Raw genomic sequence first — 25,268 nt, 5'->3', positions numbered from 1 at the left:
AACTAGGTCACGTACAGTATCTCACATAAGTGAGTACACCCCTCCCAATATTTCATTATATCTTGTCATGGGACAACACTATAGAAATGACTTTGATATAACTGAAAGTAGTCAGTGTACAGCTTGTATAGTAGTATAGATTTACCTTCCTCTGAAAATTACTCAAAACACAGTCATCAACATCTAAATAGCTGGCAACATAAGTGAGTACACCCCACAGTGAACATGTCCAAATTGTGCCTAAAGTGTCAATATTTTGTGTGCCAACCATTATTATCTAGCACTGCCTTAACCCTTTTGGGCATGGAATTCACCAGAGCTCACAGGTTGCTTCAGGAATCCTCTCCCACTCCTCCATGACGACATCATGGAGCAGATGGATGTGAAGACACCTTGTGCTCCTCCACCTTCAGCTTGAGGATGCCCCACAGGTGCACAGGTGAGTTTAGGGCTGGATACGTACTTGGCCAGTCCATCACCTTCACCTTCAGCTTCTTCAGCAAGGCAGTTGTCATCTTCTAGGTGTGTTTTGGGTCATTATCATGTTGGAAAACTTGAAAATGAAAGCTTGCAGCTCAGTTTCTGAAGGGGGGCAGCATCATGGTTTGGGGCTGCATGAGTGCTGCTGCCACCACTATACTTGACTGTAAGCATGGGACAGTTGTCTTGGTGCTCTTTCAGCATGTGTGGCACCTTGGTGAAGAGCACCAAGACAACTGTCCCATGCTTACAGTCAAGTATAGTGGTGGCAGCATCATGGTTTGGGGCTGCATGAGTGCTGCCGGCTCTGGGGAGCTCGGCTCATTTAGGGAAACATGAATTCCAAGCAGAGCATGATCGCCCCCTTAAGAAACTGGGCTGCAAGTTTTCATTATCAAGTTTTCCAACATGATAATGACCCAAAACACACCTAGTAGATGACATCTGCCTTGCCGAGGAAGCTGAAGGTGAAGGTGATGGACTGGCCAAGTACAGTGGTGGAAAAAAGTTTTCGGACACCCCATGCATTTGTGAAATATTGCATTAAGAATCACTCTTAGGTCTTCAAGTGCAATTTCTTTTCGTACAGTCACAGCCAAAATGCTAAATAAATCCTAAAAAAGCCATTAAAAACTTAAAATTGATTGGTTCCATAAAAATACATAAGAAATTTTGAGTATTGGGTCATTTTGGTACCAGTGATGAAGGTCGTTCTTTTTATTAAAAGACACAATTTTTGTTGCCAAGCTTCGTGTCTACATAAAGCCAGCACATTTGAAAGTTCTTCAGACACAAAAATGGCTAAAACAAGGAACCTAACGCAGGAAACATGCCTGAAGGTAAAGATTCTCAGCCAGGAAGGGTACAGCTGCCGCCAGATAGCCAGGAAATGCAGATGCAGTCCTTCAGCAGTTGGATACACTCTGCAGAAATACAGACGAACCAACAGCTTGGAAGATAAACCAAGATCTGGGCGTCCAAGGGTTTCTTCAGCAAGAAATGACCGCATCCTGATCCGCCTGTGCAGGCAAAACCGCCGAATGACATCACAGGAGCTTCAGCAGCAGTGGTCAAACCAAACTGGTGTCCAGTGTTCCACCTGCACTGTACGTGGCCGACTTTTAGATCATGGCTTAAGGTCCTACAAGGCTATCAAGAAGCCCCTGATCAATGAGAGACAGAGGTTAGCCCGGCGTCGTTGGGCCCAGGCACACAAGAACTGGACAGCCAGGAATTGGAAGAAGATTTTGTGGTCAGATGAGTCCAGTTTCCAGCTTTATCTTCCTCCTACTAATGTGAGGGTACGCAGAAGGCCAGGCGAAGCATTATCTCCAGCATGTACAGTACCTGCTGTCAAGCATGGTGGAGGCAGTATCATGGTTTGGGGATGCATGAGTGCTGCTGGTGTTGGTCATCTCACTGTCTGTGATGGCACATTGAACTCTACCAAGTATTGTACCATTCTCGAAACCCTCCTGCTCCCTTCTGCGCGTGCACTGTTCCGTCGAGGTAAAAACTGGATGTTTCAACAAGATAATGGCCCTTGCCACACATCCAAGGCCAGTAGAACTTGGCTGCAGGAGCACAGTATCCAGGTCTTAGAGTGGCCAGCTCAATCCCCGGACATGAGCCCCATTGAAAATCTGTGGTGGATTATCAAAAGGTCTGTTTCAAAGCATAAACCAAAGAATTTAGAAGAATTAAAAGCAGTAATTCAAGAAGAATGGGACAAGATTACCCCTCAACAGTGTGAAAGGCTCGTGGGGAACATGCCAGCCAGATTAGAGCTCTACTGCGTGCCAATGGCAGGACTACTAAATATTAATTTGATGATGTGATGGTTTATTTATTTTTTGTTCAGTTTTGAACACATTCTCTGTTATTTGTTGACTTTGATACCGACAATGTTGAGAACTGACATATTGAAACTGTCAAGAATTTAGTTTTGTTAGTTTTTCTTGTAAACAATAAACAAAAAAATATAATTTGTATTTGTGTGTATCTGTCTAATGCAGCCACACCTTTTGAAACACAAAAAAGATTTTTCCACAAATATTTCATGATAATATTTGAGATTGTGTAAAATTTTAAGGGTGTCCGAAAACTTTTTTCCACCACTGTATGTATCCAGCCCTAAACGCACCTGTGGGCCATCCTCAAGCTGAAGGTGGGGTAATGCAAGGTGTCTTCACATCCATCTGCTCCATGATGTCATCATGGAGGAGTGGGAGAGGATTCCTGAAGCAAGCTGTGAGCTCTGGTGAATTCCATGCCCAAAAGGGTTAAGGCAGTGCTAGATAATAATGGTTGGCACACAAAATATTGACACTTTAGGCACAATTTGGACATGTTCACTGTGGGGTGTACTCACTTATGTTGCCAGCTGTTTAGATGTTGATGGCTGTGTTTTGAGTAATTTTCAGAGGAAGGTAAATCTATACTACTATACAAGCTGTACACTGACTACTTTCAGTTATATCAAAGTCATTTCTATAGTGTTGTCCCATGACAAGATATAATGAAATATTTGCAAAAATGGAAGGGGTGTACTCACTTATGTGAGATACTGTAGTTGAGATGTTTTGGAAGCTCACGGTGTTTATCGGCCGCTTCGGCATACATCTTGTTTGAGGTTGCATCGTCAGTATGTATTATTGATATGTTTATTTACTCTCATGTGCTACGTTTAAGTGGTAAATTTAAATTGTATGCTCTTTAGTAGCTCACATCATTTACGTTTCTTTCTAGCATATTGTTGTCATTAGCTATGCTATTTTCAGCTAATATAGTGCATCCATGCTACGTGGTGTTGTTTATTTATGCTTTATACATTTATGGACATATGATATTCATGATTTGATTATTATTTGTCTATTTTTCTGTTTAGTTTCACACTTGGCTTCGTCAATAAATCTGTCAAACTACATGCAGAGTCCTGATTGAAGTGAAGCGTTTAGCTGCCTGTCATACAGGCATAGCACGCATCGAGGACAGAACAGTCATATTTGAGGACCTCAAATTACCGGCTGGCTTGTAGGGAATTAAAAGCTCCGTGATGTAGCCGGGAGCTAGGTCATGGAGAGCTTTAAAAGTTAACAGTAAAATTTTAAAATCAATTCTAAATTTAACTGGCAGCCAGTGAAGTGCAGCTAAAACTGGAGTTATGTGCTCAAATCTCCTTTAACCGGTGATCAGTCTGGCAGCAGTGTTTTGCACCAACTGCAGACGGTGGAGACAACTCTGGCTAAGACAGGTGTAGAGGGCGTTGCAGTAGTCTAAGCGGGAGGACACGAGGGCATTTACAATTTTTTTTTTTTTTAATTTTATATACTTTATTAATCCCCCTGAGGGGAAATTAAATTTTTTCACTCTTTTTTTGTCATTAATAAACAGGTCTGAAAGACACACACATGCACAAACAGGACCTATACATGCACAAAGTGGAGAGATGTCAGAGTGAGGGGGCTGCCTTGGTCAGGCGCCCCGAGCGGTTGGGGGGTTCGGTGCCTTGCTCAAGGGCACCTCGGCAGTGCCCAGGAGGTAAACTGGCACCTCTCCAGCCACCAGTCCACGCTCCATATTTGGTCCAGATGGGGACTCGAACAGACGACCTTCCGGTTCCCAACCCAAGTCCCTATGGACTGAGCTACTGCTGCCCCAATTTTGTTGAGGTCTGTAACTGTTGTTACTCAAATGAGTAAGGAGCTGAGTGGAGATCAGTTTCTCTAAAATCTTCGATAAAAAGGATAATTTTGAGATGGGTCTGTAATTAACAAGAAGATGAGGATCAAGACCAGGTTTCTTTAAAAGAGGTTGGATTAAAGCATGCTTAAAAGAGGAGGGAAAAACACTGGAGACTAAGGAGTTATTTAAAATGGAAAGGACGGTAGGGCCAATGGTTTCTAACACCTCCTTTAAAAAAGATGTGGGAATAATATCCAATTGGCAAGACGAGGGCTTCATATGTGAAATGGTTTTATTAACAGTTAACTAACTAAACTAAACAGGTCAGGACAGGTTAACTCCACGGGCTGGGGGGGGGGGGTTCATGTACATCAATTGGCTCTATATGCAGATGACCGCTTACTGTATTGCACAGATCCACTTAGGTCAATTCCAACTGCACTTGATACAACTGCGTCCTTTGGCTCTGCATCTGGATACAAAATCAGTTTAATCAAAACCTTATTTTTCCCTTTTAATACAATGTCATTGGAACTCTCCTATACTCAGTTTCCCTTCAAAGTAGTTACTGACTCATTTACTTACTTGGGGGTACCTGTAACATGGGAATTTAAAGAACTGTTCAAAAAGAATCTGCAGCCAGCCCTTGAAAAGGCGAAAGAGGACCTCAAACGCTGGGCGTCCCTTCCCATCTCACTTGCAGGCAGGGTAAACTCCATTAAAATGGTCATCATGCCAAGAATGCTGTACTACTTTCAGTCAATTCCTGTTTTTCTCCCAAAATCCTTCTTTAAGGAGTTGGATAAGCATGTTACCACATTTATTTGGAATAAGAAAATTCCTCACTTTCATAAGTCATTTTTAGAGAGATGGAAGTGAGAGGGGGGGCTCTCACTTCCTAATTTTTTGACTACTACTACTGGGCTGCGAATATCCACAAAATTACATTTTGGATGTCTCATTTTAGGGATGGGAACGGACCTGTTTGGTCCAGTATGGAACGGCATTCATGTGAACCACTAGACCTGGCCTCCCTGTTATGTGCTGCTCTGCCACTCAGTAAAAAATATCACTCAAATAATCCAGTGGTTAGTAGCTCTCTTAAGATATGGTCACAGTTCAGGACACACTTTGGATTTAAACACATGGTTCTGTCCACCCCCATAGTCCGCAACCCTGCTTTCATGCCCGCCCTGTTGGATTTTGCGTTTCATCTGTGGTACCAAAAAGACCTGAAATGTGTAGCTGACCTCTTCCAAAGTGGTGCATTTGTTTCTTTTGAATATCTAGTTAAAGAATATAACATCCCAAAGAACCATTATTTTAGATATTACCAGATTAGAGACTACGCTCAAAAGCATTTCTCCTCCTTTCCAGTGCCCCCACCAGAGGGGTGGATGGAAAACTGCTTTAGCCTTAACCCGTACCAAGAAGGCAGTGTTTCTAAGCTGTATAGTATGGTTCAAGATATTTCTAGCCCCTCTCTTAATCATCTCAAATGCACCTGGGAGGAGGAATATGGGATGATGGTATCGTGTAAAACCTAGCAGTATGCGATTGACAGAATACATAAATCTTATTTTTATGTGAGACACGGTGTAATTCAATTTAAGGTGCTTCATCGCCTACACCTATGCAGAAGCAGGCTCGCCAGGTTGTACCCTGAGGTCGATCCTATCTGCTAGAGGTGTCATACCGCCCCTGCTACTCTGTATCATATGTTTTTCTCCTGCTGGTCAATTGCCCCATTTTGGTCCTCTGTATTTGAAACTCTTTCACAGATGTATTGCTGTAAGATACCACCGAATCCCATTACTGCTGTGTTTGCTGTAGCGAGCCCAGAGGGGGTGTCCCTTACAAGCAACCAATCTAACCCCCTGGCATTTGCCTCTCTTCTGGCTCGCCGGCTTATTCTTCTTAAGTGGATGGATCAAAGACAGCTTGGGTTAAAATTCTGACAGTGTCAGAAATTTGGGATGACCATCTCATTGTGTGACTGCTGCTGTGACCTACGTTGACCTACTTCTACTACCAAGCTAACATTAGCCCTTGCGTTTTTGTTTGCAGTACCAAATCATTACAGACATAACAAACATTACTGACGGCTTCTAACAGTATTGATACTTAGTACAAAAAACGTGTAACTAACAGGCTTTGAGTGTGCCAGTAGTAAACTACATTTTCCTGCACTATGCAGTGTGAACACACTTGGTACACTAGTGCACTCAAAACGTGTATGTTTAGTACAGAAATATGTGATTTGAGACACACTGATTGTTCCTTCAAGGACCTCCTGAGCACACACAATAGCTGTAATGAATGCATCCTTTCTTCATTTCTCGCCACTTAAGCCCTAACCCCCCCTCTTGCTGTGTATAAAGCCACTGTCTCTGTTCTGACAGTCAATCTGTTACTTTGTAGACATTTTGACACCAGAGAGAGAGAAACAAATGCCATGACATCACTGACATTTTTTAAAACACCCTTCTCTGCCTTTGTCACATAAAAGTGATCTGGTCCTAAAATCTGAAAATGGATCAGTCACAGGTGGGAGAGAATGTAAACACTTAGTGAAGATCACCCACAGTAGTATAGAACCAGGGCTGAAAACAGGAAATTGTGATGTGGGGTGTTGGCAGATAAGATCAGAGTTAAATCTGAAAAGCTTAAAATCCTACAAAAATGCAGAATCAGAGATGTGACAATTTGCACCTCTGACAATGTGTAGAAAACACAAATTGCAGCTTTATGCATAGAACACACAACAGAGTTATTGTAATTTAAACTTTTCCAATAAGTAGAACATGAATTATGCAATCAACAGGAGAGAGACAGAGAGAAAGTACAAAGGACTAAGTAATAGGAACAAACAAACCAAAAACACACAACACCAGCTCAGATTCATAAATACAACATCAGAGATTACCATGATTATGTGCGACAAGTACACCCTTTCAAAGAACAAAGAATATTCAGATATTTGACTTGGAATGTGAAAAAAAAATTAAATATCCAAAACAAATAAAACAAAATCTGTCTATGTGAGAGTATGTGTGTGTGTGTGTGTGTGTGTGTGTGTGTGTGGGGAGGACCTGATCCCTACCCAGGAAGACAGAAGCAGTGCAACCAGAAATGGCAGCAAAATGTGTCTCAGGGTAGTTTTTCATTTCATTTGGCACTGTGCTTAGTCTTACAAACCCTGCTCTTTATTCTGGCATCATGATGGCTAAAACTTGCCATTATTATGTAATGTGATGAGAATTGTGATGTAATGATCTTTATAATGAAATGTAGCAGGCTTCACAGAAACTCACAGACAACAATTAAAGAGAGAGGGGCTTGAATGCGTGAACACTTCTCAACCGCGCTGTGTTACAGTGATGGCAGACAATATCAGAAGAGATTCAATTTCTATTCTTGCACAAAATATCAAAATTCAAGCGCTTTCAATGACCCATGTCTCTTTATGTCTATTTTCAAACTATTTCAAGGCCTTGATATCTACCCCTTAAATTCACAAACTTTCATGATTTCAAGGACCAATTTGAACCCTGTCCATTTTCTTTTGTTATTCTTGCTCTCTGTCATGCCAAAAGCATGATCCCACAGAAGAAAGGACCAGCTTAGTGTCGTGTTTCCACAAAGCAGTACAGATTTCTGTCAGTCATTTACCTGGGAGTTGACTGTCTGGCCCATGGGTATGCGGGAACACTCCAGCGCATACTGCTTCACACAGAAGTAACACCCCTGGCAGAAGGAGAGGACACATGAGGAGCACATGATTATCTTTCCAAGAAACTAGAATTACCGCGTTGTGTTTGCATGCCTTCACACACCAGTCAAGTTTCTCTTACAGTTCACATCCATGTCTGAAAACATGGATGCTTCACACACATCTTCCTTCCCCAGCACAGAAGATCAATACAATTAGCACAATTTCAAGATGGACACCCAAGATTAGTGTCACTAATTCAGTATCTGACCAAATGTCTCCCCTTCTGTTCTTGAGATATCATGTTGAGTAATGTCCAGAAAAGTGTTTTATGAAGAACATTATGATGTCACAGTAAAGTTGACCTTTGACCTTTTGGATGTAAAATGTCATCAGTTCATTATTTTATCCTATTAGAGATTTGTTTTGTCATAATTAGTATATGAATTCTTGAGTTATGGCCAAAAACATATTTTGTGAGGTCACACTGACCTTGACCTTTGACCATCAACCACAAAATTCTAATCAGTTTATTCTTCAGTCCAAGTGGAAATAAGTGTCAAGTATAAAGAAATTCCCTTAAGTTGCTCTTGAGATATTCGCATTCACACCAATCAGACAGTCAAGGTCACAGTGACCTTTGTCCTTTGACCTACGACCACCATCCGTTTATCACTAAAATCAAGTGAACATTTGTGCCAAATTTGAAGAAAACCCTCAAGGTATTCTTGAGATATCATGTTCACAAGAATGAGACAGATAAGGTCACACAGACCTTGACCTTTGACCTATGACCACCAAAATCTAATCAGTTCATCACTGAGTTCAAGTGAAGGTATGTGCCAAATTTGAAGAAATTCCCTCAAGGTATTCTTGAGGTAGCAATCACAAGGATGGGATGGATGGAAGGATGGACAACCTAAAAATATAATGGCTCTGGCCACACAAGACACTAGACAAATAATTGTGATGTTTGCTTGGAAATATGACCAGAAAAGCATCCTGGCTTACTGTACTGTGACAACATGAGAATGCAATCAAACATTACCTCTGATCCCATCAATATCCTCTGGTCAAAGTTAACCCTTTGCCTAATTTTACTTGTCTCAGCTTAATAAAAACAGTGGTATTATGTTTTCTGTGGCTTTGCAGGAGCTTTGTCAAGTCTGAGAAAATTAAATTAGTGAATATCTCAGTATGGGCTTGGCAACTACTAATTGTTTACAGAAAGTCCGCACATCAAACTGGGGCTGAGGATCCAGAAAGGTGTGGCTGTTTCTGACTTTTCATCTAGTGCCACCAGCAGGTCAATATTTTAAAGGGTCCAATATTTTGATTTATGACCAGAAGATGCTAAATTAATAACATTCCCATCAGCCTCGGCTGTACTTTGTTCAGTGCTACTTGCAAATGGTGACTGGACTAAAATGGTGAACGTGGCAAACATTACCTGCTAAACATAAGCATGTCAGCATTGCCATTGTGACCATTTTAGCATGATGATGTTAGCACTTAGCTCAAAGCACCAGTGTGCCTCTAAGTACCGCCTCTCAGAGCTGCTAGTATGGCTGTAGATTCTTAAGCCTGACTTATGGTCACTTCCGATGAGTGTCACTCGACAGCAGCATGATGTTTTTAATTTACGCTTTGTGAATTGATTCAGTTGTCTCCATGGCAACCAGATGCTATCCTTCAGCTGCCTTGTTCAGTCACATTATGTATCACATGAAATTATATACATACAATTTCACTAAATGTCAGCTCCTTTGTGCATTTAAGAGACTGGAGTAGTGGATATATGATTGGGCAGTTTCATGCTGGATTCACACTGTACACAGAAGCACCGCAAAACGTGTTGATTTCCCATGGAGTACAGCCTGCATACTTTCAGTGCCCATGTTGACCAGTTGGGCTGGTCACACTGGAAGGGCTGCGGCCCTGAGCTCTGCAGCCAGCTAGCAATCTGCAGCGACAGTTTCAAGTAACAGCTTGATTCACCTGGCCTTATTCTAACACCCTTTGTGCAGGGCAGAGCAGAGCCTATTGTATGTTCAGATAAACGACCCAGTCTTCGAATTGCCTTGCTGTCCTGTTCGGTGATGTCTCTGGACTAGGCAGTGATGTTGCAGGAGTAGAAATTCCTAAGTATGTGAGGGGATACCCAAAATTTTCTCAGGTATCTGAGGTAAATCAGTCTCTGCCTTGCTTTTTTCACCTCTGAGTCAGTTTACAGTTCCGTGGTGAGGCCCAGAGTGATGTGGACACCAAGGTATTTGAAGCTATCCACCCTCTCTACTGAGGTTCCATTGATATTAAAGAGGGTGTAGTTCCTTGGCTTCTTCCCCAAGTCCACTGTCATCTTCTAAGTCAGGTCCTCTACTTCTTTCAGGTAGGCCTTTTCATTGTTATCTGTGATCAGGCCCACCACAGCTGTGCTGTCAGCAAATGGTGTTGGAGTCTGAAGTGTAAGGCAGGGGGCTCAAAATGCAGCCCTGGGGTGCTCCTGTGTTAAGGATGATGGTGGAAGAGGTGTGTCTGCCCACTCCAAATTGTTTAAAAACATATATTGCAATGTCATACACTGACACCAATGGCTGTCTGGAAGAAGTCATTGTGAGAAATCTTTAGTATGCTCCGGAAACTTTTTGCATTGCATATAAACATACAGGACCTGTACCAAATGTGCTTAACATTAAAAGGGACCAACAGAATTATACCTTTGTGATGTTAGCCAATATGTCAGTGAGCATGGTGATTCTGAGTGTCCTTAATGATCCTGATCTCACCTGAAAAGCCAGTTCCATCAACACGATCCCCCCTGGCAACGCCCTCTGGAGGTGATATGCGGTGGTTCCAGATGCTGTAGCCTGCAAGGTTCATTTACAAAACAACCATACAATCAGCATTTGTCTGATATAAGTGTTTTAGAGGCACATACAGCTGGTTTCTAAGCCATGTTGCTGATAATTTTGAGCTCTTATTTAATTTCTAATTAAACCCTCAACCAATTTTGTGAGTAGGGATAGGTACTGTTAAAAGAATATATTCTGAACAGAATTAGAATAGAAAATAAACATTGCTTCTACAGCAGCACCAGCATTGATTACAACAGCACAGTCACAACATAAACTCAAATGCATCTAATATCTAAATACAAGAACATCACAACACTGAGCAACATTTCAAAAGAATGAAGAACATAGAATCAGTCACTATGTCTCATTCATTTTGTCCTCTGTGGATTGATTGTTGAGGGGGTGATGTTGGTAGAGGGAGGAGGGCTGATTTTGGAGTGGGGGTCTACATCTGGATCTACAAGAATCCGTGAAGTTCGAAGTCTGTTTCCCTGCTGTTATGCGTTTCACCTTACATTAACCCCAACCAATCATATCTGCTACGCTTAACCATAACCCAACTTCAGCCCTAATCCCCCACTGCAGATGGCACAGCTACAGTAAACACTATTTAGGGGAGGACAAACTTCAACAAGACTGGCAGTGGATGGATGACTGAAAACAGCACCAAAAAAAAGAAAATGCTTATGCAAATGTATGCTTGTTGAACCAGTGTTCACAAAGGCTCACAAAGGTTTTATTTTGCTTACAGTTACGAGTATAGTTGTCATCAACTCCAGTAAAACATTATCTATTATTTCACTGTGGCCTCTTTACTCTGCTATCATTGTTGACCACAAATTACAGCAAAACCATATTTTCCTCTTATCATTTAGATGAAAAAATCCACTGGCCAAGCATGTTTTTTTTTAACCTGCCAAAATAATAAATGGCCTTTTCTTGTTTCAAAAATCCATTTGTTTGAGTACATTTATTGAGAGAATAAGGCATTTTGCTGAATAAAAACTTAAAGAAGAGGCCAGATCAAAATCTGAAGTAAAATTATTTCATAATATTGATGAACTCATCACTACAGCCTCAGCATGTAAATAAGTTCCCACTGGTAAGCAGCAGGGTTGGAAATCAGCATCAGCCACCAGTCAAATACTGTTAAAATATGCAAGTGGCTGCTAGATGTACTTCATTCACCAGCCAAAAAACAATGGTGATCCTTCAAGTGGCTGGTAGGTTTTGCTAACCACCAGCTACAGTGGTAGGTAAACAAAAACACTTAATTTCTAACGATGCTAAGCAGTGATCTAATGTATATTTCCAGGGCTCTTATTGTGAAAGAAGAAAGTGGAGCTAAGTGGAGTGACAATGTCGGAAGGAATAAAGAGTTGGCCATATTGGTTCAGACTACCGGGCCTCTGTGTTATTATTTCATTTCCTTCATAGTATGTACAGTAGTATGGCTGCAACGCTAGCTAGCAGCAGACCAGCGGCAAGTGATGTTTTAGCAGATCAGAAGATCAGTCTGGTACAGTAAACAGTGCCGCAAAACTCGGAGTATTTCACACAGTCAGTCTCATGCCACCATTTAGATGCGCGTGTATGTGAGTCTGTCTGTGCCTGACACACACGGCCCAGGAGCAGCTCAGGGGCAGCAGAGCTGTGCACCCCTTAAAGATACCATCATGCAGCAGGGACTCTCAGCATAGTTTCTTTAGGACATGACTATTTTTGTACAAACACTTTCCCGCCACTGTGGCGGATAGTCTTTCCAGATTTACTCGCCAAACGGAAAATCTACCCACATTTGGCGCTTGGCCAGTGTTAATTTCGGACCCTGTGTGTGCCACAAAGGGAGTGGAACCTCTAATCTCAGCCACCTCTTGCTGATGTTAAGCAGCAATGAAAAGGTCACCACCACCTGACAAAAAAAATACAGCATGTTATCTGAATGCCCAGCAGGTAGTGAGGCACTGCAGTCTTTTGTCATTGATATCAATATTGGAAGCATAAATACTGTTTACTGTGAAAAATACAGAAAGATATATGAAACTATATACAGTGAACAGCCATTTATTGGGTCCAATGCCATACCTCACAACCTGAACTACAACAAATTTTCACTTCATCTCTGATGCCCAGCTTTTGGCTTTGACTGAAAGCATTGCCTTCAGTCTGTGTGTTCTGCCTCACCTCAATTCAAACTATATCCCAGTGGCAACCCTTCACTCAGAGCCAGCGTCTGATTTACACATGGAGATATGCTTATTTAGTATTATGTTTGGTATTTGGTGTTCCTGCTGCACAATAGGCACAGATTGTTTTTTTAAAATTATGCATGTAGTAATAGTTTTTACTTGACTACTACTACTGTTACTACTAATTTCAACCTCTAAAAATATATATGTAGAAACTGAATGCACTTCACGTGTAGGTATCAAGACGGGACTAAATTAAAATAAAAAGTGGATTAAAACATAATGAAAGGAAGAATGTTGCACTGTTCTAGGACACACAGACTCAGTTGTAATGAGGCATATAAAATGCATAGGGGCCAATGTTACTTTAGCAGCCTGGGTCAATCCCCAAGTGTGTGTGTGTTTGGAGAATAAGATTTCTGCATCTCTGAGGTGAACACTAACCTTAGGGCTGTCCTCACTCTTTTGCTTTACATAAGAAAATGACATCCTCCCTTCCGATGACATAGAGCTCAGCATGGCAGCACGGGCCCGGGCAATGCTGTAAAAGACGGAGCGGGGTGGGACGAGGGACAGGGGACAGTTAGGGTCTGGTTAAATCAGAGAGGTCTGGGCCCAGGGAAAAATGGAGCCCCAACAACACATAGCCAAGCTGTAAAACATAATTCAGAGAGAGTCACACAATCTGAGCCTAGAAAGTGACAGGCAGGCAGGACAGGCATCTGCCCTGCATCTGTTCTGCTTATATCAGCCATGGGGCAGCAGCGCTAGCAGGTCAGAAGTCAGACAAGAATCAAAACACATAAAGGATAAAGGATAAATGCTGCTTGCAATGGAGGAGGAAAGGAGACTGAGAGAATGGCAGAGACGCAGAAAAGTTTCACATTGTTGGGATTCACAGGACCACAGATGATTTGTCATTTGTTAAAATCTAAACTGGACATGTGAAGGCCTCTCTTCTCTGCATGCTCTTTGTTCTTCAGACAAAGCTCAAACAGAGCTATTTCTCACCTCAGTGAGACCAGTTGTCAAACTTGATTGGACAGGACTTTTACAGTGACATGTGACTCTGTGATGTCACCAGCCAACTGTAGAAGGTCTGCTCCCTTCAGACAGTCTTTTTCTTGCTCCTTAGCTGCCGAGCAGCTCACACCTCCTTGTCCTGAACTGTGGACCAGCCTAGATGTTTCGCAAGTGGTTACGTCAGTCAGAGGACTCCATGTGGGAAAGACAGACAGGACGCTTGGCCAATTATTGCATTCGGTCTGAATGCAATGATCTCTGTCTGTCTGTCTGTCTGTCTGTCCCATTCACACTAGCTTCAAGCTTGTATATAGTTAGTTAGTTAGTTAGAATATGTGTGTTTTGGTTTTGCTTTGCTTACTTTATGAATAAATATAATTTTTGAAATCATACCTGCCGTCTGTTTAATGCTGCACAAGATTGAATGAATAGTCAACCTCTGCTGCGTCAAGAACTCCAAAATCCTTCAGGCTTTACTATTACATTTGGTTATTGTTATTAATTTAATTATTAATAAAAATTCCAAATTCATAGTTAAGTGTATTTTATGAGACGATATCTTTAACTGGCTATCATTTTGTGGTGCCCCACGAGGTGACTGAATGTAAATTAAGTCATATTATTTAACATAATCAATAATTATTATTAATAATTAGTAATTATTTCCGATAGCCGATTTGATACTTTAATTGGAGATCTATTGCAAGGTCAGGCCCCTGTTAAGGCTTAAGTCCCAGCAAATGGTGCCAATGTGTAAAACATAGCACTAGTGCCTAGATCACAACAAATAGTATCCCCTCTTTTACAGTATCACCAGTATAATTTAAAACATTAATAATCCCCCCCCCCCCCCGAGGACCAGAGTTGTTCCCTACGTTAATGGTGCCCCTTGGTGAGGCCTAATATTGTTGTTCCCAATAACACAAAATATGGGCAGATACATGAGAAAAACACTTTGTGATAGTGTATAACACACTATCATATACAAAGGGAATGGTCTGACAGCTTATGTATTTTACAGAGCAAACCAAAACCTACCAAAAGGTTGGGCTGTTGTTTGAAAAACAGTGTAATACTTGAAAATGAGCTAAAATTCCATCTACCTTATCCACTGCCATCAGGATTTGATGGGCATGGCGTCATGGTGTATTGCAGGATGTTTTCACATGCATTTGAGCTTACATCGATCATAGAAAGAAGCCACAAAAATCATGCCAAATACAGACTGCCATTCAATAACAACTTGAAGCAAAAAAAATGAAATGTTTTCACAGATACAGACCTGCGGGCTGGAGACTGAGGTCGGACCTGGACAAGAATGAAGCCCATGCTCTGAAGGTACTGGACATACTGCTGGAGGAAGTTGCTAGAAATCTCAAGCAGCCAGGATTCTTCCTTTAGTCGGCTGGGCAGCATGTCAGCTGAGTCGGTGCTGTAGCTTCGGTCCCGACCTGACGCTGTGGAGTCGCTGGAGCGATGGCGTTTCTGGCACAGAGAACACTGGACATCACTTAAACATAAAAGGAAGACTCTGTCAAGTATGCACACCTGATCTCATTTACCACTATGTAGATTCATTAAACAAAATATACTTTAACCTATCTGGCTAATAACCACTAGGTTACAATAGCTTGTTTTACTTAATTAGCTTAGCTCTTTGATTGCCCATCCTTCTTGTATCCCTTGTCCACAGTCATGGGCTGACTTGGCTTGGCTTGGTTTGGGCCATTAGCCTAGTGCTGCAGGGATTTGCATTTCCATTACAACAGGGCTACCAACTTGAAGGTGTGTCTTTAGCCCATGGCGGCTTGTCTTGAGTGATGACATTTAAAAGCAGTGGGCTGATGAATGGCTTAAGTCCCCTGTTATTTTTGCTGCATGTTTTTATCCACAGCACAGCAGGTAAAAGAAGTTCACCTGTTGGAGGTGAGAGGTTTGCAGAGGTGCAGTAAGAGCCTGTTGTCTGCAGCTCTTCATCAAACATCCCAATTTGGCTGTTACTTCTTTCACTCTTCCTGCGGTATTAGACCTGCCTTTATTGAAGAAAAGCTGCTAACAGAGTTCTGCTAATTCGATGACAAACACATTCCATTTCCTGCAGATTCTTCACAATAAAAGTCCCATGTTATTTTGTTATGTAAAAACATTTCTTGTGAAGCAGCAACATAAAGAAAATTTTAGTTTTCAAGCAGCAACTTCACACAACTTCTAATACAGCTGATAGCGAACATGAAACAGTAAAATAAAGTAATGAGAGCTGAACACAAAGAGACTTTTAAAAATGCCTTTCTCTCTGGTCTCCTGCAGACAGAGGTGAGTAGAGTCTTGCAAGCGGGGTCAACAGGGGTTAGCTGCGGTCGGCGAGACTAAGTTGTCCCACAGGTCACAACCTTCCAATCCCTCTGATACAGGTCCACTTGCAGCACTTGCCCTGAGATGCTCCAAGCACTGACATACCCTGGGCTTAAAGTAGTTTACCTTGATGGAGGTGTGCTGGCCACAGACCTCAGTTAAAGCCTGTCACCTGAGGCTCTCTTCAGCTCACTGTGGCTATTTTGTGTTTGCACTATTCCACCCTGCAGTATTTAAAATGATCTGCTGACCATATAATACTGAATATGTTGTTGTGACCTGTTTCTATTTAAGAAGAGCACCACTGTTGAAGCTCTGCTGACTGTATTTCATGTGTCTTCACAAAAAGCACCCTCCTGGTTTATCAGCTGTAGTTTTTTTTATGTGAGGCAGCAGCAGCAGGAAATATTTGGTCTGCATCAGCAGTAACTTAACCCAGCTCCAATACAGCTGAAGGAAATCAGCTAAAAGTAAAATAAGGCTACAGAAGTTCTGTGACCTGAAAACAGACTTTGACACAAAGCTTTCTTTCTAGTCACTGACGTGGCTATCACCTGCTGTGAAGCTCTAGTGGAAGCACACTTCATCATGGCTTAGCTTTACACAGTGCAACTAAAACAGACCCACCCCTGTTCATGGAAATGCCCTGATGGAGGCTGGTGACAGTGCTTATGACTTGGAAGCAAGGGATGGATGTTCCTGTTTTTATAACTGGAGCTCAGCAGTGATTTCAGACACTTTGTGGGATGTGCACGGCCCAGGACAGGAGGTCTATGCAGGAGGTGATAATAGCAGTGATGAAGTGATAAAGCAGCCAGAACATCATTGGTACCCATGTACCGAGCATCAGTGACATTGGTGAAAGGCCTGTGCACAGCCCAAGGATACTAAAAGACAGTGCCAACCCCAGTCACAGTCTGTTCACCCTGCTGCTGTCAGGCAAGTGATGCAGAGGTATCAACTGATGATAAACTCTCCTGGACAGAACAGGCTGGTCTCTTGGCATTCTTAGAAAAATATGAGGTTCTGTACAGAATGTGTGTTTATTACCATTATATTATAGTTTAATTTAACACACTGCAATATTGTATGGATGAGTACTTTTCCAACTTATCTGTACAAAATTGTGCTGGCACAGAAACAGTTTGTTAGTGACCTTTTCTAAGGTTGTTGTACCTAGTGCACCTCTCTTTTAAACTGCAACTGTTGACTATTTATGACATTGATATTCTTTAAAACTGTACATTTATCTTGAAAGTGAAATGTGAGACTAGAGATTTACCTTGTAGTTTTGGATATTATTTTGTTAATAACTAACAACTCCATAAATACACAACTTGACAGGCTCAGAATCTTTATTGTCCTTTGTACAAAACATCCCGTGGCCAGTTTTCTATTAAATATCACGGAGTTGTTTTATGGAATGAAAATGTTAATTTAGAGAAGCACGGTAGTGCTTCGCCTCACAGCAAAAAGGTTCCTGGTTCGAACCTGGGGTGGGGGATAGCCCTTCTGTGTGGAGTTTGCATTTTCTCCCCATGTCCGCGTTGGTTTTCTCCGGGTACTCCAGCTTCCTCCCATAATCCAAAGACATGCAGGTTAGGTTAACTGGTGACTCTAAATTGCCTGTAGGTGTGAATGTGAGCGTGTTTGGTTGACTGTCTCTATGTGTCAGCCCTGCGATAGTCTGGCGACCTGTCCAGGGTGTACCCTGCCTCTCGCCCAATGTCAACTGGGATAGGCTCCAGGCCCCCTACGACCCCCAACAGGATGAATGAATGAATTAAATGTTAATTTACTGGATACTTCTGTGTCATTGTCTTTGTACAAAAGAGACTTAGAAATAGTCTACTGTCAAAATCATTTGATTTACAACTATATTGATCACTCTTAGGAACTGTTGTTCATGCTGTTAGTTAAATTTAACTTAAATGGCGAATTTTTTTCTGAATTCTGATATTCAAATATAATGACAATTTTGCCAGTATTTATTTTACCACTTCTATGTCTTCGTATTTCGTATTATTTATTTGCACAATATTAAAACAATTGGTTTTAAAAACAACAACAACAAAAAACAGATTGTGCAGGTGAGATGAAAAACTCGTTAAAGTGTTATAAGTTATCTCACCTAAATATTCAATAAAACAAAAAGACAAAGATTTAAAATTGCCTTTAAAATAATCAATAAGATACAATATAGTACCAAAAATAGAAATATAAAGTAGAGAAGAAACAGTATGTAAGTAAGTATGCCATCTAATAAAGTCCCTAATCAATGCTGTGTGTATGTGTGTGTGTGTGTGCGTGCGTGTTTTGTATATTTATCAGAAACAAACAAAAAATCGAGAACAGAAACAAAATACTAATCAAATGTACCACTTAAGGTGTGACACTAATCTGCATTCAAAAGATCATCAAATCACCATAGTGAAATGCAAAGTTTATCCTGCATCTAAACAATTTTATAGTTCATTTTGAATATAGAGAAACCAGAAATTGTTTTAAATTGTTTTTAAATATTGACAGGGATGGAGAGATATTTACCAAGTGTTGATGATAATTCCACAGCTCTGCACCACAATACTTCACCAAAAGCTGACCCCTTGTGGTGAGATTCTTAGGCAGATGTATACAATTGGCTTGCCGGGTACTATATTGATGAACGTCAGAATTCAGTGTGAAATAATTCTCAAAGCACTCAGGCAAAAGATCTCTCCTAAATCTGGTTTTATAAACAAAAGTACAAATCTGAATTGTGTTTATGTCATAAATTGTTAAGAGCTTAAGTTTGTGAAATAGTGGCAAAGACAGAACAAATGCATTTGAAAAAGTGGCACTTCTGACAAATCTTTTTTGTAACATGTAGATCCTCTTAAGACTAGTGTAATAGTTTGAACCCCATACAATGTTACAGTAACTAATATATGGAAAAATAAGACTATAATACAGGATCAGCAAACAAGACTTGTTTAAGAAATAACACATTTTCTTAATTATACCAAGGGATTTCAGAGCCTTTGTGTAAATGTAATTAATGTGCGTTTTCCAACAGAGTTGGTCATCAACTAGAACTCCTAAAAACTTCACAACATGCACTTGCTTAACCTGATTTCCATCTATATTTAAGGATGCACTTTCTATGTTATATTTTCTCTTACCGCTGAAGATCATAAAATTTGATTTTTTTACATTCAAAGATAATTTGTTTATTTTAAACCAATTTGAAAATTCTTTGAGACCCCTATCTGCCTCACTCATAAGACAATCAAAATTGCTGTTTGACATCACTAAATTAGTATCATCTGCAAAAAGAATAAGTAAAATGTCTTTAGATACAGTAGCCAAATTGTTAACATAAATAAGAAATAATAATGGTCCAAGAATTGAGCCTTGAGGGACCCCACATTGGATGGTAGCTTTACAAGAGACACAATTGAAATATACATATTGCTGTCTGTTTTTAAGATAATCACCTAGCCAGCTAAGAGCATGTCCTTTAAAACCATATCTATCTAATTTTGACAGTAAAATATGATGGTTTACAGTGTCAAATGCTTTGGACAGGTCCAGAAAAATACCTAATGCATATTCATTGTGATCTTGTGCTGATATGATTTTGTTTACCAGCTGGAGCAGGGCCATGTAGGAAGAGTGATTTTTTCTGAAACCATACTGATGCGTGTATAATATGTTATTCAGTTCCAGATGCTGAAAAATTCTTTTGTAGACCAGTTTTTCTAAGATTTTTGAGAAACAAGGTAAAATTGATATGGGTCTATAGTTTGTAAAAAGATTGGGGTCATCGGCCTTATATAGAGGAATGACCTTTGCCAACTTTAAATCATCAGGAACTTTACCCTTATCCATGGAGACAGAAAAAATATAGGTTAACGGATCTGCAAGTCACTCTTTTACTTCTTTTATAAGAAAGGCACCAATTTCGTCGTGTCCCGCGGCAGTATTCTTCAGCCCTGTAATTATTTCTTTAATTTCTTCAGGTTTAGGTTTGATAAAGTTAGACATAATTGGAAATTTACCATGAATATAATCTAAAGGATTATACTCTATATTAGGAATCTTTTTTGCAAGTGAAACACCAATATTAGCAAAAAAAATCATTAAATTTACATGTAATATCATAGGGATTAGAAAATGATTCAGCACCATTGGAAAAATTTGAGGGAAACTCAGCTTTTTCTTTCTTTCTTTGCAACAACTGGCTGATAATTTGTCATGTGTATTTGATGTTATTTGATGATTCCTTTAATTGTTGTGAGTAATAGTTCTTTTCTGCCAATTTCAGAAGGTGGTTGTATCTGTTTTTATAGCTTTTATATAATGCTAGATTTAGAGGTGTTGGTGATAACAAATACTTCTTACACAACTTATTTTTGTTCTTAGAAGATTTATATAATCCTGAGGTAAACCAAGGTTTGCTATTATCTCCATTACATTTAGGTCTAACAGGTAACACAAGTGGAAAACATTTGTTAAATACTACATTCAGAGAATGAGAAAAAACACTTGTATGCAGATTCAGCATCTGGACATCTGTACACTTCACTCCATGAGACTTCCTCAAGCTCTTTCTTAAATATTGAAATGTTATGTTTATTGAATTTACGATGGGCTGTTCTGTTTCTTGTTTGCTTGGTATATTGACCTTTAAGCCTAGTGAACTGAAATATAGGAAAATGATCAGATATGTCTGTAACTAATATTCCAGAATGGATCACCTCATTCAAAGAATTGGTAAAAATATTATCAATCAAAATAGCCGTTTTATCATTTACTCTGGTGGGTTTACTTATGACTGGATAAGAGTAATTGGAATACATAGTACTTAAGAAGTCCTCAGTTTCTGAGTGTGTTTCCATCTTGAGAAGATTAATATTAAAATTATCCAAAATGAACAATAATTTCCCCTCCTTATTAATAACATCCATTGCATTAGCCACACAATCATTGAATTCACTAATTACAGTATTTGGTGGACGATACACACAACCTATAATGATTTTTTTGGCTTCAACAAACATTTCAATGAAAATTGATTCAACTGGCACAGTTTCAGAATTCAAGCACAAATCGTGTCTTATCTTGTATTCATAATCAAGGTGGATAAAAATAGATACACCACCACCCACTTTATTTTCTCTGTAAGAGTGCAATGAATTGTACAAGGGAAGTTCATATAAACTGCTGATGTTTTCAGAAAGCCAGGTTTCTGTAAGTGCTATAATTGGAAAAGTATGCTCAAGAGATGTTAGATAATGAATTAACTGATCATGATACTTTACCAGACTCCGGATATTCATATGGAGGGTTGAAAAGGTATGTAAATCTAGTGGAATAGAACATCTAAAAGTATTAAACTGATTTTCATTCATATAGTTGCAAGATGGTAAAGTATATGTTTCTGATAGGACATTCACATCTGGATCCCAATTAAGTCATATTTATCGCTATCACCCCTTTCTAAATCAAAAGGATTAAAAACATAATGCTCATTTGTAACAGAAATTGATTCTGTGGTGTTTGTAACAGCAAGATAATCACCAATATCCAAAGAATAAAAGGGAAACAGTTCAGTACATGTCTGACAAAACCAGTTTGACCATAGATCAATGTTCTTCTTTGTAACAGGTGTACATCGATAGTGGAATATGTTTTTGCAAATACCACAACAAATACAAGTATTTACCCTTTTTTGCATTTTGCACACTGGTCATTGATCATGATATACTGGTGTCCAAAGACAAAGGCTTAATTACTGTCCTGGGCCGTAATTTCAGCAGCATTTGCCACTAAAGGGCGATTAGGTTGCTCTCCTCGGGGATGCACGACAAGCTTGTCATATTTTAGATATGTAATGTCTCCCCTTGCTCTTGCCGCTCTCATCTTCGGCACCAGTTCTTTACGCTTTTGGCGCACAGCATCGGAGTAGTCCTCATTAATATAAATGTTTGTGCCCTTTAAGATTTTGGCTTTTGAGAGGATTGACTGTTTGTCTTTGTGCCTAAGTAGCTTAACTACCATAGGTCTTGGTCTTTTCCCATCACCGCCGGCCAACAGCTTCCCAGTGCGGTGCGCTCGTTCAATTTCAATGTGCCTTTGATCGATTTTCATTTTTCCAGTTAAGATTTCTCTGAATTTCTTCTCTGAATCAGACCAACTTTCATCAGGTGACTCAGGGATGGCATCTATAACAATGTTGTTTCTCCTAGATTTGCTTTCTAAATACTCAGCTTTGGCCATCCAGTGTTTATTATCGACTTGCAGGGCCTCAGTGTTGGATTGGAGGTGTTTAATTGTATCCGTGGTCACAGATGTTAAAGTGACTTTCAAACCATCCACTTCACTTTGAGTAAATTCAAGGCTCCTTTTTACCTCCTGCACTTCTCTAGTCAGATCATCAACACGTTTATTGTTGGAATCATGAATCATTTTCACAAAGCCCTTAAAGCTATTCTCTTGTTGCATGATCAGGTCTTTATAGAAAGCCTTTTGCTGATCCAAGAGGTCTCGAACAACCGAGAGAGAAACATAGTCTTCTTCACTCTTCTTAGGTGGCATTTTATCAAGTTATCAGAAGATAATCAGACAAAACAGGGTCCTACAGTTAGATGTGAAGATAAGCTGCTTAGGCTGTAGAGCAGTAAATGGAAAAGGCTTCAGGCTGTAGTGCAGAGTGGATGGAGAGGGCCTCAGGCTGCAGGGCAGTAGATGGAATAGGCCTCAGCAGAGTGGATGGACAAGACTTCAGGCTGCAGGGCAGCAGATGGAGTAGGCCTCAGCAGAGTGGATGGAGAAGGCTTCAGGTCTGCTGGCCTGGAGGTCTTCTGGGTATGTTATTTGTATATGCCTGTACAAGTTTCTACCACACCATCACATTCACTTTATATTTTTTGTTCCCTTTTGTTTTTTATTTATGTATCTATTGAATCATAAATTACTGTCTGTAAAGTGCCCCGAAGAATGAGTCCTAAAACGTGGACATGAGTCAGCATTTCAGCACTCCTGATTCCAAGCTGAAGAGACTTTCAGGTTTTGTTCTACAGCATAAAATACCCCACTGTGAATTTTGAAGCTTTTATGTGTCCCTGACCCTATTTTATAGGCCTCTGCTCGAAAATTCCATATCCATCTTCAACTATATCTCTGCAACCACAAGTTCTATTTTAATACTTTTGGTGTCATGGTAAAGGGAACACTTGTGAGAGCTGTTAAGATGTGTAAATATCAGTATATGTGTTATATGTGAGGAGTAAATGAAGATGGCACACAGCACAAATGAAATATTTTGAGGTTTGCCTAAAAAAAGAAAAAAAGCATTTTTAGGATCATTTGTGATTTTAGTATCCCTTTGTAATGATGCAGCTGCAGCTCTAAACTTCTATCACATCATAGTACAACATGTGAACATTAAATCTGCAAAGGTTGATTCTGATAACGTGAAGCAGAACAATATAAGAGAGGTTTGAGTACAGAAAATTCAGACGAGCTCTCCAAAATTGCACCATGTTTGCATGTGATTTTTGTCATGTACAATCCTATATTTTTCATTTTTTGTTTCTGTAAATCCCTACTGATGTTTAGGGTATACACATAGAACTGTCTTTTACGCCATTTCCCACTCCAAACTGACCAATATGCACCTACTACATTTGAACCTGAGAATCTATTCTGAGCTTTGGAGGCCCGTATCTCTGCGACGGCTTGGCCGATTTGAGTGATTGACAGCACTGTAAGCCAATCAAAGTCAGCAGAACACGTTGTGGGGAGATGTCGGCTGCTGTGAGTGGTCATTGTTTTTGTTCCCCCGGAATCTTTTTTCCGCCCGGATTCATTTGAATGACGGACAACAGTAGTACGCGAACGGAGCGTGAATGAACAGCAGAATGTGCATTTTATGGCGAAATTAATAAGGTAAAGAGCCATATTACAAATATATTTTGGCAAAGAGCTTTCTGTTGTTGTTGTTCTTTGGGCTGTAGCTCTGTGATGGTTAAAGGGAGAGTGATTTGGATATACATGTGGAAAGAGTGGAGTCTCAGCTTTCATTTGAGATGAACGGCGTGTGTTTTGAATAACGTGTGGTTGAGTTAGAGCCCGAAATATACTGAGTGGGTCGGGATATCGGTGCTGTTTGGAGTTGTTGGAGTTAGTTAGTTGTCAGTATATTGATACACACCAGGGGCCTCATTTATAAAAGAATGCTTAGGATTCATACTAAAAGTTGACGTGCGCCAAAAAATAATCTGATTTATAAAACCCTGCGCACGCACACTTGCACGCAATGTTATCTTTATAAATCACAGACCTCCTGGAGTTGTGCGCACCCAGATCCGCCTCATATTCTGCCCTCTACATGCCCTAGTTCAACCATAAATGGTCATGCAAATCACCTCATGAATGTGATCTGCATATAAATAAGCCGGCATGTGAGTGTTCTCTCGTTGTGAGTCACGGCGACAGGTGTGAGAAACGAACCAAAAAACGGAATTTCTCCGAGACTGAGCAAGAGACCCTTTAACGGGAGGTGGAGGACTGAAGAAAGATTTTATTTGGTGGCCACAGCAGTGGGATCACTAATAAAAGAAAGCAAAAAAAGTGGCAACACATCAACACTGCTGATGCTGTCAGCTGTGTCTGTGGGACTGCACGGACAGTGACAGAGAAAAAAAAAAAGTGGTCTGATCTAAAGTATACCAAATATTTCTACTCCTTTACCAACATGTAATTAATGTGTTGCTTTTAAATTTGAGGATGTTTGACATTGATGTGCGACATAAAGAATCACATTTATTAAATGATGTTAAATTCAGACAAAACTGAAGTTATTGTTCTTGGCCCCAAACAACTCAGAGACTCTTTATCTGATGACATAGTTTCTCTAGATGGCATTGCTCTGGCCTCTACCACTACCGTAAGAAACCTCGGAGTAATATTTGATCAAGATCACGGACT

The 25,268-nt window shown here is 40.2% G+C and overlaps 1 protein-coding gene across 7 annotated transcripts in view; it reads right to left on the bottom strand.

Annotated features, from left to right (window-relative positions):
* szt2 (SZT2 subunit of KICSTOR complex) overlaps positions 1-25,268 on the bottom strand; it is a 421,207-nt gene that overhangs the window by 32,481 nt on the left and 363,458 nt on the right. For all 7 annotated transcript variants that reach the window (XM_033622785.2, XM_033622790.2, XM_033622786.2 and 4 more), the window contains 4 exons: positions 15,226-15,428; positions 13,365-13,461; positions 10,663-10,743; positions 7,837-7,911 (listed from right to left, as the gene is read on the bottom strand). In XM_033622785.2, the coding sequence (XP_033478676.2) occupies positions 7,837-7,911; positions 10,663-10,743; positions 13,365-13,461; positions 15,226-15,428 (456 nt within the window). The remainder of the gene's footprint in view (positions 1-7,836; positions 7,912-10,662; positions 10,744-13,364; positions 13,462-15,225; positions 15,429-25,268) is intronic.

This window comes from Epinephelus lanceolatus, chromosome 6, assembly GCF_041903045.1.
Source record: "Epinephelus lanceolatus isolate andai-2023 chromosome 6, ASM4190304v1, whole genome shotgun sequence".
Taxonomy (NCBI): Eukaryota; Metazoa; Chordata; class Actinopteri; order Perciformes; family Serranidae; genus Epinephelus; species Epinephelus lanceolatus.
Note: the sequence above shows the minus strand (reverse complement) of the source record. Positions and strands in the feature narration are given on the sequence as shown.